The sequence below is a fragment of the Chroicocephalus ridibundus genome, chromosome 17 (genome assembly GCF_963924245.1).
Source record: "Chroicocephalus ridibundus chromosome 17, bChrRid1.1, whole genome shotgun sequence".
NCBI lineage: Eukaryota > Metazoa > Chordata > Aves > Charadriiformes > Laridae > Chroicocephalus > Chroicocephalus ridibundus.
In genome coordinates this window covers 8379935-8394586 of record NC_086300.1, presented here as the reverse complement: position 1 = coordinate 8394586, position 14652 = coordinate 8379935, and the positions used below count along the sequence as shown (strand labels likewise).

The 14652-nt window shown below is 52.4% G+C and overlaps 1 protein-coding gene, 1 pseudogene and 1 gene segment (V, D, J or C); 1 reads left to right on the top strand and 2 right to left on the bottom strand.

The window, feature by feature from the left end:
- The first annotated feature begins 154 nt into the window (after window positions 1-154).
- LOC134524733 (feather keratin Cos2-3-like) lies at window positions 155-457 on the top strand. The gene has a single exon (XM_063354906.1). The coding sequence runs from the start codon at window positions 155-157 to the stop codon at window positions 455-457; it is 303 nt and encodes a 100-aa protein (XP_063210976.1).
- Window positions 458-9685: 9228 nt separating this feature from the next.
- On the bottom strand, window positions 9686-10588 carry LOC134524731 (T cell receptor alpha variable 38-2/delta variable 8-like). The segment is given in 2 exon segments: window positions 9686-10032; window positions 10543-10588. Coding segments are annotated over 2 exon segments (393 nt in total).
- A 1310-nt stretch (window positions 10589-11898) lies between these two features.
- LOC134524730 (T cell receptor alpha variable 4-like) lies at window positions 11899-13872 on the bottom strand (annotated as a pseudogene).
- Between the last annotated feature and the right edge of the window lie 780 nt (window positions 13873-14652).

Here is a 14652-nt window from a genome sequence, read left to right as displayed (position 1 = left end):
ATATAGGGTGATGAAATCTGTGTGTCTCCTGGCCAAGATTCCAGCTCCCCACCCAGAAGTGGTCGTGGCTCTTTTTCTAACAGGCTGCTCCTCACCCACCCTTATGCTCTCTTCCTCCCTGATCTTCTCCCAGGTGCATATCCACACTCGAGACATGTCCTGCTACAACCAGTGCCTGCCCTGCCGGCCCTGTGGCCCCACCCCACTGGCCAACAGCTGCAATGAGCCCTGTGTCAGGCAGTGCCAGAACTCCACCGTCGTCATTGAGCCTCCTGCTGTGGTGGTGACCCTGCCTGGCCCCATCCTCAGCTCCTTCCCACAGAACACCGTTGTGGGATCCTCCACCTCCGCTGCTGTTGGCAGCATCCTCAGCTGTGATGGAGTGCCCATCACCTCTGGGTGCTGTGACCTCTCTGGCATTTCCAGCCGCTACTGTGGCAGAAGGTGCCTCCTCTGATAAAGGTGCTGGGAAAGCCCCAGGAAGACACCTCGAGCAACGCAGAACATGATGCTGGGCAAGGGATCAAGATTTAGGATGTGTTTTCGGTGTAGCTGAAGAGCTTTGCTTTTCTCTCCATTTTCTTTATTTGCTTTGGTTCCCCTTTGCAGCATGGTCCCACTAATGCCAGCCTGGTGGGTACCTTCTGTCTCCTCTTCCTCTATGGGGCAGGCAGACAGACATCGTGCAAGAACTTCTCTGTGGTTAAGGACCGCAGAGTTTCCGTGGCTGCCAGGGCTCCATGAACTCGCGGCCCCCACCTGGAGTGACTTTGTTTCCCTCTTTGGACTCATTAAAGTTCTGCTGCATTCAAGCCTGGCCTCCATGGTGTCCTTCCCTCTGTGGACATTCTCCAAGCTACCAAAGGAGAAGGGTGTTGCTCTGGGGTGGAAAGGGGTGAGGGCACAAGGAGACCTGTCACCATTTGCAGAGGAGTGGGAGATTGGGACAGCCTGCAGTGGCTCCTATTTTTGGGCAGCAAACCTTGAAGCAGAGGAAGATAGCCTGAGCTGCTCTGCTGACAGTGACCATCAGTCTGATGTCTCTGCCCGCAAATGCCCCAGGAAGGCAGGAGGCCCTGAGGTGTCAGCAACCCCAAGAGCTCTTGGAGAAGGGCGTTCCTCTTGCTATGGCTGGAAATTTGCTGCCTGTCAGGCAGTCAGTGTGGGCCTCGAGAAGATGAGTTGCTCTGCAAATGGCAGGAGTGATAAAGCAGGGAACAGCCCTTGGGATGGCCCATAGCTGCTACTCCACCTTCCTCTCCCCTCCACGGCCCAATCCAGGAGCCATGGACGGTAGGCATTGGCAGGAGTAGCTGGGAAATGTCACCCGTGCTGCTGAATTCATTGAGGCTGGATTAACTGGAGCTAAGTAATTCTTCACAATGATGATACCGTCTGCACTTGTCCTTATAAAAGAGGGAGAGATGGTGTTTCTTCTGACAGATGAGGAAGCCCTTTGGCCAAAGCACTGCCAGAGCCCTGCTACTGGCTCTTGTCGTGAACTCTAATTTGGCTGGGTAAGTGAAGAGATCTTGTAAAGGTAGGAAAAGGGCACAGGATCCATGCGGGTTTTACACTTCAAACTAAGGGCACTGTTGACAGAGGTTGCTCTTTTTTCACAGTGATTTTAATCACGCTGGGGTTCTGCTTTGCAGAAGGCAGGCACTGAGCTCTCTCAACCCGTGCTTCCCATTTAACTGCCGTGGTCTGTTTCTATGGCCCGTGTGTCTCCACCTACATGGGAGGTCCCTTCAAAGGGTCACTAGGCAGAGCAGTGGCTCTCCTTTACATCGTTCTTACTCTCCTGCTCAACCTCTTGGTTTACACCCTAAGGAAGAAGGATGGGAAAGCTGCTCTGAGCAGGTTCAAGAGTTGGTATATCTTCACATGAAGTAAACAACTGGCAGGGTCCTGTCACCCTAACCCAAAGATCACTGTACATCAAGGAGTTAGTGACCCATGTAACCTGAGAAAGCCCTGGCCTCTGCTGTGCTGTGCTACAGGCAGAGCTTGGCCTTCACAGCCGTCTTGTGCTGCACAAATCCCTTGGCCAGAGGATAAACTCAGCCACTCGATTGTAACCGATGAGCCTGTAGGCAGCTCCTGCTCGGTGCCAGTGATTGCACTACCTGCATGTCCTTGCCGTATACGGTATGAGGTTCTCGTGTGAACATTGTTTCTGTTTGAAAGCAGAAATGATGAATAGAGCTGTTTTCTTTTATGAAAATCCTCTAAAACTTGATGGACTGGAATGGGGTAACCCTTTCATGGGCAGGACCTGCACGGCATGCTGTGCCCTGATTAGAGGTGCCTTTTCGGCAGCACATAGGGCTCCTAGCATCTGAAGGACATAGGATCCTCTATACTGCCTTCTCTTTCTTCATAGTCTTAGTTTAAGAACTGGCATTTTAAAGGATACTTTTCAGAGTCTGATTGACTTTATTCTGCAAATCAAAACAAATGAGCAGCAAAATATTTGGTGTAGTCGGCAGGTCCCAGTGGGAAATGCCTCTGCAGAGAAAGGATAGTGAAGAAGAGACAGACCGAATGCCTGGCTGGCCCCACACACAGTCATGGGGGGCCATCACAAGACACTTGGCCCAGGTGGTTTTCCTGGTGAATTGGAAAATTGATGAGGAATTTGCTGAATGTCCCAGCCCACCAGAAGTGGTAACGTGTTTCAAGAAACATGGGGTAGCGCAAAGAAAAGGGAAATTGGTGCTGTGCTTGGCTGATTGTACCATGCTTGAAGTGGACGTGGGGATGTTTGGAGCTGAAGCAGCGGCCCTGTGTGAGATGCAGGTGCAGCAGCACAAAGGGGTGTGGGCAGCAAATGGTGCAGGGATGGGGTGGGGGTGAACATGGTGGCATCCCCCCTTCCCTGCAAACAAGCCCGGGGAAGGGGCACCCCCTCTTCAGCATGGGGACAGGAATGGGGCCAGGGATTGGCATGAGTGGGAATGAACCCTTATGTTCTGCAGGCAGCACCCTCTCGCTACAGGCAATGACACCCCCTGCACCTGCATGCAAAACACAAGAGGAAAAAAGGCCAGCACAGCTATTAAAACTGGGGAAAATATCAAAAGAATGCATGAACATTCCCAGGGTAGCCAAACCATGTTCTCATCTGCTCTGCAAATGGATGTTGCTTCTGCCTTTCTCTGCCTTTTGAAGAGAGGGTATTTCCCTTCAAGTGAGTCTGGAGACAGGTTCACTACTCCATCACTTCTGATGTCCCAGCCTCAGTGTCTGTAGCCTGAGGGGAGTCTGCCTTGTCCCAGAGACATACCCTTCTGCTGCCACATAAGTGTGTTACTGTGGCACTGCTCCCTTTGCAAGGGCAGAGGCTGGGCCCAGACCCTTGAGCAGATCAACAAGGCCAGGCAGGAGCTTCCAACACTGCAGGATTATTTTTTTTTTTGATTGTAATGTGGGAATTCTTTGTTGGGCTGCAGCAATGGGGATGTTCTCTAGTTTTTATCTTATCCTTCACATGCAGACCTGAGACGTGGAGAGGCTCAATCGTTGGAACGACATGACAGCTTCGACTCTGCTGTGGCTTCTCTTACAGTGAGAAAGAAGCTGACTGAACCCCTGCCAAACCCTTGAGCTCACTAAAGGTGATGGGGCTGGCCAGTGACTCGTTCGTTCCTTACCTGTAGGGTCTGAAGGACTTGCCTGGAGTCCTCTCGAGGGGCTGAGAGCTGTTGTCAGGGGTCCTGCTTCTCCGTGGAGTGTGTGCATGATTGTGCTCAAGTATATGTTCCTCTGGCTGTGCTCATGTCTGCATTCGCACACACATGTGTAATACACATGCAAATATGAGTGTGCACAAATGTTCTGTGTGTTTGTGTTTGTTTGGGCAGTTGTGTCCATGAGTGTGGTTATAGCAGACACACGTGCCTTCATGCAGGAGAGCATGAATGTGTGTGACTGCTCTGCATATACGTAATTGTGTGGGCGTAGGTGTGTGCAGATGTGTGCTTAGGTGTGTGTACATCTGTGTAGAGAAGCATGAATGTAATCTGTATGCAAATGCATGCGTGCAGGAGCATGCATACCTATAAGCATGTGTGTGTGTGAATATCTGTGTGTACCTGTTGGTGGGGGGAGTGGCCATGCATGTTGCTGTGGACATGGGCTCCTTTGGAAATGTGTGTGCACACACCTCCTTATAACTGCACAGGAACGAGTTGCTCTTTGGGTGTGTGTCAGCTGACGTGTGTGGTTGTGCTCATGTGTGTGAGTTTGTGTGTGCACTGAAGGGGAAATTCAACTTGTAACTGCTCAGCAGTGGTAATTTGTGACCAAGGAATGATCTGCTAGAGAGGGCACAAAGGCCCAAATGCAGCAGGGGATAAAGTGGCTGGCAGCAGGAATGCAGAGACAGAAGGACTCTCTGGAAGGGAGAGCAGTTTCCCTTGGTGATGAGAAACAGCTGCAGCATTGTCTTGTAGCAACCCTGGACTGGGAATGCTGAATGGCCACCTTTGGGCAGCAGAGCTGGTGCTGGGGGTGTAGAATAATTACTAAATTGCCTAAAAATACAAAAGTACAGCATTGTTCACACATTAAGGAAAAGTATAAAATTAAGAGGCTTCTGGGGTAGAAAACAGCTGCAGCTGGCATGAAGAATACAACATCTGTGGTCCCCTGATAAGGATGCTTGTGAAGTTACATGAGGCATGGGGCGGGATGCAATTATTCCGCGGCTTTACTTTATGATGTATAGCAGATATGGGAATGGGATGATAGCATGAAACAGATAAGCTGCCAATTAGCTGCCCGCTCAATACTCGGAGCCAACATTTTGTCAAATTTTAATGAAATCCTGTCCTTTGTGCGAACTTTGCTCATTATAATGTCATTATAATACCAAAACACACCTCCATCCTGAAGGCTACCTACCTCCAAGGTGCGACCACTCCTCCTTGAGTCTGCGCCCTGAATTTCTCGTAAACTATACCTTTAACTGTGAGGTGAGAGAATTTTACACCAATCATAATAAAAGTATGTACGACTAAAGTCACTCAAACTCCACCTTGAAGATAACAAATAGTATAAAAACAGTCCAAGAGAGGGGGGATACCCAGGGAAGACACCATCGAGAAGAATTCCATCACTGACTTCCGGGATCAGTTGACGGGCTGAGCCTCTCTTCCCCTCCATAGGGACACCTTTGGGTAAGACTTAGATTATACCGAGTGCTTTCTTGGGAAATTTAGCAATTTCTCTAGAGACTGTCTTTCCTACATTTATAGCCAGGCTGTATCGTTTATAACTTTGTCACGCGATATGTATATGTAACAACACTTTCATTTGCACGTGCTTTGCAGACAGTGTATTTATCACTGGCAATCCTAAAAACATATATATCTGTTGTTTAAATAAACTGCACTTTTTAAATAGATAGTTGTTTCGGTTTCTCACAGAACATGACCAAAGACTTGAGAGTGGCCATGCTAGTTCATGAGCACGACTAGACTGAAGGTGCAGTCCACTATTAGTGTATTCATAACAAGTTTAACAAATATTAAACGCGATTGGACTAATAGTGCTGCATTAGGCATCACTCAGAATTTAAACTTAGCCGCACATAGCCTCCCACCTCGGTGAGGAGTGTTGGAATGCAAGGGGGTTTATCTTCTGCCAAAACCGCTTTGCCCCTTTCGCAGAACAGGGGGACAGACCCATCGCCAGGCTGAGGTGTGCCTTGCACCATTCACAGGATTGGTGCTGCTGCCAGTGTATGTAAGGAATCGGCTTCTGACATATATTTGCAGACTCCTTGTAGAACTGCTTATGGTTGTAGGACTCTGGCCAATAGATTGATCATTTGGTGGTTGGTTGGTTGTTCTGGGTTTTTTTTGGTTTTTTTTTAAAATCTAAGCATAAGCATGTGTTTAATTTGCCTCAAATGGTACAATAAAATTTCCCCAACAGTACACATATCAAGGTGTATGCATGCCTGTGAGTGTGCATGCCTTGCTGTGTGTATGGGTGTGCATGTGTGTGCACCTGTGAGGCTATGTCAGAGGTCTTGATGAAATCAAGGTACACCCTAGGTAGTGCCCCTCCCCTTCCCACAGTGCCTGTCACCTCCTCATGGAAAGCAATGACGTTGGTGAGGCATCATTTGCCCTCAGTAAGGCCATGTCAGCTGCTCCCAAATCCCTTCTTGCCTTTCATGCATTTAGAGAAGGTTCCTGAGAGTATTGTCTCCATCTTCTTTCCAGGGACTGAGTAGAGGCTGTCCGGTCCGATCCTTGAACACTCTTGGATCCCAAGTGATCCCATGAACTTGTGTTTGTCCATATGGTAGTAAAAGATCCTTAATTCCTTATTCTTCTACTGTGGGTGCTGCTTCATTCCCATAGAGTCTGTGGGGATGTGCAGGGATCTGGTCGGCCTGAGGAGAAGCCATACCAGTAAAAGCCGAGGAGAAATAGACACCCAGTATGTCAATCTTTTCCCTGTCATTTGTCACCAGGTTGCCATCCTCACCGAGCAATAAGCCCACATATACTTAGCTTTCCAAGCACCCCCATCCCATGGTGAAACCCCATGTCCAAGGTACTCGAGGACAGATGGATAGCAGACAGAAAGCTTCTGTGTGGGTGGAAGGACCGAAGCTGGGCACATTACTCTCACTCAGCTGCATCTCCCCTTCCCACCAAGTGCAGATCAGTCTCCCCTCAACCACACTGATGCCTTGGACACAGGACTTGCAGAAGATGCAAGTCCAACACCTGTGTTGTGATCCTGGACAGTGTAGACAGCTTCTCTTTGGGTGAGAGTCTTCTCAACTAACTCTGGATGCATAAAGACCTGTATAAGTGTGTGTATGTGTGTGTGTTGTCTAGTCTACCAGCTGTCTTGTCCACCTTGTCAACAGAAGAAAAACTGGTGTTTGGAAGGCATGGATTGCCTGCTGTGTATGAAACAGGATGAACTGAGGCTTGGCAGTGCCTGTTTCTCTCTGCCCATTGAGCTAGCGACCTTCCTTGTCTGCGTAACTGGCCTGCTGGCCTCCCGTGTGTGTCACCCTCTTCTCCTATTTGTACATCACCTCTTCCATGCTCAGAAACATGTCAGCCCATGGTCAAAAAAAGGTGTTCTCCACTTCCTCCACCCACCTCAGTGTTGTCACAATCTGGTGTGGCTCCACCATGTTCCTGTGCGTCAAGCCATCAGCCTAGAACTCCCTGGATTTGAACAAACTCATGAACACCTTTCACACAGCTGTAACTCCTTTGTTGAGCCCCTTCATTTACACACTCAGGAACAAAGATGTGAAGCAAGCTCTGTGGTGGGCCTTCCAGAGCAAGTGAAGACACTTTTCAAAGGGCCTCATTGGGAGCAAAGAGGTTCGTCCCCTCCCTCCCATTGTTTCCACCCTGCAGAAGGTCCTCACCAAAGTGTAACTGCACCTGGGCATCACAGGTAGTGAGAAGCCACCAGTTCCCCACTGAGCCCATCTCACTCACCTCACAGCCATCTTAGGTTGGGCTGCACCTGAATTTGAATCCTCCCACCTCCCTCTGTTCCCTCCTGGGTAAACTCAGAATGCTTCCCAGTGCTCTAAAGACCACCACTTGGAAAGGCTAACAAATCCCATCCAGAAGCAGCTCTCCAACAGAACACTGGAAGAGTAGTCCTCCCACAGGTTTGAATTCCAGCTTGCCAAGGGCTTCATTTTGTCAGGGATTCACCTGTGCCCCCTAAATTATTCCCAGCAGCTGGCTCACTGCTTTAGGAAATGGGCATGTATTTCTCTGTTGAGTTTGACATTTTCTGGAAGGATTTATGTCCCACTCTTGGGGCTGTTTCAGAGAATCATGCTCTGGTTCAACAGAAAATTTGGCAATGTCTGGTATCTCTACCTATAGCCATTATTCCTAACAGAAGTCAGTCAACAAAATTTACACTCCCTCTCCATCCCTCAATCCTGTATCTTAAGGTATTTTTAAATATTTAATTAAAAATATGCAAATCACTATGCTTCATGCTAGATGTGGCAGGACATTTCCACATCTGAAACTCCACATCAGTTTTTAACAGTCCATCATGCCACCCGTTTTGGGCTTTGTTGTGGAAACACTTCAATGAGACTGGCAAAGTCCCCAAACTGCAGAACTGTGAAAGGCTGGCTGGGCAGCAACTCTCTCCTCACACTCACTGGGAGGACGTCAGCACTTCCAAAGGGCCCTTGCTTTTCCCCCTTCCAATTTTCATTTGAGGCATCATGTTCTCAAAGCTCTTCTTTCTGCACAAGGACACTGAAGGGGGTCCATGTGACCACTTCAGAAGGAGGAGGCATCAAGATGGCAGACACACCTTTAAGATCAGCGTGGGACTGATTTCACCTGAGTGTAGAGCTCTCCATTGAGATGACTGAATCCATACTGAACATCTGCGCCTCCCCTGTGGAAGCAGTGGTGCTTCTGGAGGTGATTTTGCTGTGTCCACCTGTCCTGGGTACTTGGCTCCTAGACTTGCAGCCAGACCCAGGCACCAGTGCCAAGGACAGGTTGATGCCCGCCCTTGTCAGCTGTGCTCTCTTTCTCAGGGGCACTTGGGAAAATCCCTGCGACAGCCCACTGAGGCTGGAGAAAGAACCTGAGCATGGGTGTGTCCTCAAGTAGCCATCACTGTTTGTCATTCCTTGCTTTTGGGGGAGAACTGTGTCTGTGGAGTGTTGAAGCACTCTGCAGCCCTAGAGAGCAATCAAAAGCAGGACCTGAAGTGTCCAAGGGACCTGAGACACAAAGGAGTGTGAACCCCAAAGGCTGCTGTCAACTCCCCATCAACACTGCCTAAAGCCCTCTGAGATAAACAGGGGCATTCAAAGCCTGCAACAGGGCTGTCAGAGCAGACCCACATCACTTGGGAGAGGCAGGCCATCCTGCAGCAGCACTAGGACAACTACAATCTAGCCTAGGCTTTCTCAGGTGAAGTGGATGATGCTTCATGAGCAACAATTGTGTTCCCTATGGGAGCAAATGAGATCACTGGGATGTGGTTACCAGTTGTTGGACAGAGAAACCAGCATGGACTCGGGGACATAGGGGTTCCTCCCAGTTGAGCACTGGTGGTTTTCCTGAGAAGGAAAAGAGACATGAAAAAGAGTGGGACCACTCTCTGGCAGTGGATGAGTGCAGGAAGGGTTTAACCAGAGAATCTTGTTCAGCATCTGGCTGATGGGTCTTTTACACTTGATGATGCCTACATATGGGGCAAGGAAGGGCTCTTCCCTTCTGGGGCTACTATGGCCATGTGGCAAAACCAGAAAAGCAGTTGTGCCTCCTACCAAAAGCTTCATTCTCCAGCTGTGGCCATCAGTGGAGCCACAGGGAAAGGGAAGAAGCACACAAGCTGATAGGTTACTTGCCCTGAGGACTCACGCCACTGTACCAGCTATTTTAAGCAGAGGGCATTTACAAGCCTGGTTTGGCTTCTTTATGGTTTAGCCTCCAATGGGCCTGCCCAAGTCAGGTTTCTTGGGTTCTATTCATCACCAAAGACCCTGGATCTAGACACAGCTGTAAAAGTCACATTGGCATGTGCTTCACAGCAGCACAGGCTGGGGAGGCAGAGGCCCACCCTCACCACAGCCCCAGGTGCCACTGCTGGGCAGGCTGAGCTCAAAGCTCCATGCAAGCAGTGGCAGGGAGGGAACTGCTCCTCAGAGCACCCCCACGTTTCTGTGCACTGCTGCCAGCTGTGGGCACCAGTGTGGGCTCAGTGCACAGAAATAGGCAGCGCTGTCCTGGAGCTCGGTGTCCCGTACACGCAGAAGCACCTGGGAGTCCTTTGCAGACAGTGTGGAGGAGAACCTCCCTGATGCCTCGTGAGCTCTGTACTTGCTTACTCGTAGCAGCATCTGAAGGGACTGGGTCTGGTGCTGCTGGTACCAGAAGATGTAGGGATTGGAATCGCTGGTGGAGAAATTGCAGTGCAGCGTTGCCTTGTGTCCCACCTGGATGGTCATTTCTGCTGGGAACTGGAGCACAGAGTCCTTTTGGGCATGACCTGTAAAGCCAGAAAAGGCTTTCAGCTTTGCTTGTCAATGGACCTGTCCATCTACCACTTCATCAGCTTGCTCACTGTCCCCACTGTCCATCTCACTTTTCTAGCCTCAGAAATGATGAGCTGTTTGTCCCTGTTTGTTCTGCAGCTTCTCGTTTATAGCCATCCCTACAGAGATTGGTAGCATTGTATCGAATATAAACAGCAGAGAAGCTGCTCTATGCCACGTTGGTCCATTCCCCAGCACCTTTCCCCTTTTCAGGCTTAATGTGTATTAGCAGCACATTCAGGAATGCTGAGCAGCTGCAAAGTTCAGGTGAGGTCTTGTTCCTCCTTTGATGCCCATTACTCCTGACATCTCCCAGATTATTTGCTGTACCCATATGCAGCCCCTGATCTCCCTATGGATTCACTCCAGGCATCCCAGGCAGTCAGCATTCACATCTCCTCCCTTCCACCACCAGATGCACAAACTCTTGCCTCAATCTCCCCAGCCTGAAAGTCACATCTCACCAAAGTCAGCCAGTCCCACCAGGGCTGACAGGAAAATCAGGACCATGTCACGCTCTCCCTTCATGGGGTGCCCAGGGACCTGCGAGCATGAGGGACCCGAGGCTTGCACCTTCACCTCTTCTTCTACCTCTGCCTGATCAAAGAGGCCTCCAAACCACAGCCCAGAGGGTGGAGCAAAACTCTCTGCCTGCTGCTCCAGCCAGGCCTCTTTGGGCCTGTCCCCCGACCTCTACCACAAGGCAGCCCTCTAGAGACATAAAAGAATCATGGTTTAAGTAGTGGCCATCTAAAGAACAAAGATCCCTTGAGAACTTCTCCTGACACCCACCACCTAGCCAGCTGCACAGGCCTGCACCCAGCTCTGCAGGAGAGGGAGAAAGCACCCCTGCACCCACCCATGTCCACCCTGTCCCTGGGACTGTCTGGATGGAGAGAGGACCAGGCACACACTGAAGTGCCTGGACCCAGGTGTCACACACTCTTTCCCTTCTCCTCTGCCCATAGAGGAGGAACCTGAAGAGAAACATCTCTGTGAAGAGCATCTGCTCCAGAAACCAGCTGCACAGGGACAGACACACTGCCTCACTCTGGCAGGGGGAGGACATGGCAACCCAGCTCTCTGTTGTGCAGGCAGTCCTTCTGTGTCCCTTCACGTACCCACATTACCCACAGCCTCCAGACGCTTCTCCCACCCTGAGCCCCAGAGCCTCAATACCCAGGCAAGCAAAAGGCCTACTTGATTTTCATGTCTTCTGGTGTCTGCTGCCTGGAGCAGGGCTCCTCTGCCTCTTCTCACCCAGGGCCTTTCTCGCACAGTTGGCAGGGACTGCAGGAAGCACGTTCTTGACACAGCAGCCCCCATTCACAACCACACTCCCACAAGGCCTTTACTGTCCTGTTGTTCAGTCGAGGCCATGGCAGAAGGACAGTGGGCTGCCGTCTGCTCTCCAATGACTGCAAACCTGCCAGGAGTTCCCTTGGAATACAACTATGGCTGCTACTACAGGCCCCAGCTGAGGCAGGGAAGAGGCCTGACCCTTTCCTTTCTGCCCCTGAAGCCTCTGAACATGGACTGTCCCAGCTCTCTCAGCTCCTACAGCCACACAGGCCTCACTGGGGAACGGCTGGGCCCAGGACCCCATGTCCAGAGGCCCCTTTCCAGGTCTCCCCATAGACCTTCAGCCCCATAGGGCAACTTAGCACATCTCTTTTGGGGCTCCATCCTGAGTCTGACCTTGAGTCTCAGATGTGTCTTTCAGCCAGTGCCCTGCTCAGGCTTCTCTCCTGTCTCCTGGACTTCCCTTCAACACTAAAGTCTCTCAGTCTGAGGTTAAGGGGAATCCTGTGCCCCAAGCTCTATGTTCTGATCACCAGGCACTGCAGGAGACACTTGAAGGTGTCTGTGACAATCAGTATCTCCTTCTGAAGTTGGTGCCGATGTAGAACTGCTGGCTCCACAGGATGCCTGTGCAACACCAGCAGGAGCACCCCAGAAGCAGAGTGTGGAGCTGGAGGATTCAAGTTGTAAGTGTGTAGCTGAGCAGATTGACAAAGTTACCACTTGTGGTTGTGGTTTCAAAGTAAGGGCTTGTGTTGGCACTGTACCAATTGGGTCTTTCTGTTCTAAGAGAGCCTGGCGACATGAGTGGGGTGGAAGAGATCCCCAGCCCCTGCCCGTGGAGCAGCAGCAGTGGGTGGTCCGTGCGGCAGGAGCGAGGGCTGGGCGGCTGCCCGTGGGCAGGAGGATCTCTGCCGCCCGCCGCCCTGTGCGGAGCAGAAAGGCGCTGCTCCTGGCCGGGCGCCAGCGGGGCCGGCGGCTGCCATCGCTCCTTGCCGGGCCCCGCCGGACACGGCCAGCGCTCCGGGCGCCATTCCTGCCCCGGCGGCGGCGGCAGTGTGGCGGGGGATTTCTGTGTGCGTCCCGCTGGGAGTGCGGGGTTGCCGGGGCCGGGGCCGAGGCCGGTGGGGCGGGGGGAAGCGGCCCGGGGCGGGGGGCCAGTTGTGGCCCGTTGGGGCGAGGCGGCCCCGGCAGGCGGAGCGGCAGCGCCCCCTGGCGGGCCCGCGCGGGGCTGTCCCCCCGGCCCCGACACACACGCCCGGCCCCGCCCGCGCCGGTTCCTGCCCGGCCGCAGCCCCGGCTCCTCTCCCCGTGTCTCCCAGGGCGCAGTAATACACCGCCGCGTCCCCGCGCCGGGGCCGGGCGAGCCACAGGGCGCTGGAGCGGCGCTCTGCCGACACCCACAGCCGCCCCGGCGGGTCCCGCAGATCTTTGGAGTCTTTGAGAGTGCTCAGGAGGAAAGCGGGGCCTCGTCCCGGGAGCTGACGGTATCAGTAGATGAACTCCGTGGTTCGGATACTGGGGTGCGAGCAAGTGAGGTTGATTTCGGTGCCCTCGGTGGTCTCTGCTGACGGCTCCTGCAGCACCTGGGCTCTGCCCACAGCCACTGCCGAGAAAGTATAAGAAAAGGCCAAAGATCAAGAATGGTCGCCCAGCTCTGATGGCTCTTTTCCCCAAGAAATCACTACAAAGAGTGGCAGTGTGACAGAGACAGACTGGCACAACTGGGGACAGGGAGCTCATCAACAGGGATGGAGAGTGATCCTGGTGTGTGTGGAACAAGGGGAGCAGTCTGGGAGGGAAATTGCAAATGATGCATGGAGAGACAGAAGGAAAGTCAGGTGCATGGATGGATGGATGAATGATGAGAGGCAGAAGGACAGGAAAGGTGAGTGTGTTACAGTGAAGGATGGAGGGATGAATTCAGAAGTATAAAAGGTGAATGCACAGGGGGATGAGTGGATGTATGGCACGATGCAGAAAGCAACCTTGTGCCTACATATATGAGGGAAGCAGAGGGTAAGAAGAGAAAGGGACCTCAGGGAGCAGGAAGAGGGGTTAGGGATGGTAGTTGCATGGAGAGATGGGTCAGAAAATCAGTGAGGGAAGAGAGGAAGAGTAGAGAGGTAGAGGCGTTCTTAGAGTGAAGGAGAGAGGGCTATATTGAGGGCAATAAGTACTGTTGAATGCACAGGGGAGGGAGAGGGTGCATGAAAAATCAGGCGTGCATGCAAGGAGGCTTGTACCAATAGAGGTGTTGCAGAAATAGGGAGAAGAAGAATAGGAAGACTCGGAGGGTTTTTAAAGGGGCACAAAAGATGTCAGACGCAGGAGGGGGAAGGAGAGGCTGAAGAAGGAGAGGGAAGAGTTGGTGCTGGGCTCTCCAGAGAACCTGCCGGTCACAACCCTGGCCCCATCCACCGTCACCAGCCCCACGCACCCAGCAGCAGCACAGCCAGCCCCGCCAGCCCTGCGCCCCGGCACCGCCGCATCCCGCTGCTCCGCCGCCCGCGCCTCGCTGCCCCCCGCCAGCCCCGGCTCTCTGCTCCGGCCGCGCCGCCTCCTCTCCGCCGCCTCCTCTCCTCTCCTGCGCCGCCGCCAGCTCCGCCCCGGGGCTCAGCCCTGCGCCGGCGCTGCTCGGGGGCTCGCCCGAGCTCAGAGCGCTCTGGGACTCCGCACGGGTACCACTTTGCCCAGCTGGGAAATGGACTCTCCCCGTCCTCCAGCAAGAAGCCTGCACAGCGCCAGCTGCAGCCTGGCACAGCAGCGGGGCCTTGGCACAGCAGATGGTCCAGCTTCCCATATGAAATCCTACAGATTTCTCCCCATGCTAGGTGATGTCCATTGATGCTACTCAGTCACTTAGCACTTCCAGTGTCTTCGTCCTTTGTCTCTTTTCTCTCTGATCAAGCAATTGTAGAAAGCAAGAAGGTCTCCCCTGAGTCTTCGCTTTTCCGAGATGGTCAGGCCCAGTTCTCTCAGGCTCTCCTCGCACGTCATGTTTGCCCGCCCCCTATCTACTTTGGTGGCCTTTGTTGGACTTGCTTCAGTAGGTCAATATCCTTCTTGGACGAAGGCACCTCAGCCTGGAGGCAGTGCTCCAGATGTGGTCTCACATGGGCCAGAGGGGCAGGGTCACCTTCCTGGACCTGTGGGCTAAGCTTTGACTAATCCAGCTCAGGATGCACTTGACCTTTGCTGCAAGGGCACACTGTGGTCTTACATTCAGCTTGCTGTCCTTATACCCCACATCCTTTTCTGTGGATCTGCTT

Bases quoted from the DNA above. Each gene is read 5' to 3' on its own strand.
- LOC134524733 (XM_063354906.1), top strand. From the start codon at position 155: ATGTCCTGCTACAACCAGTGCCTGCCCTGCCGGCCCTGTGGCCCCACC.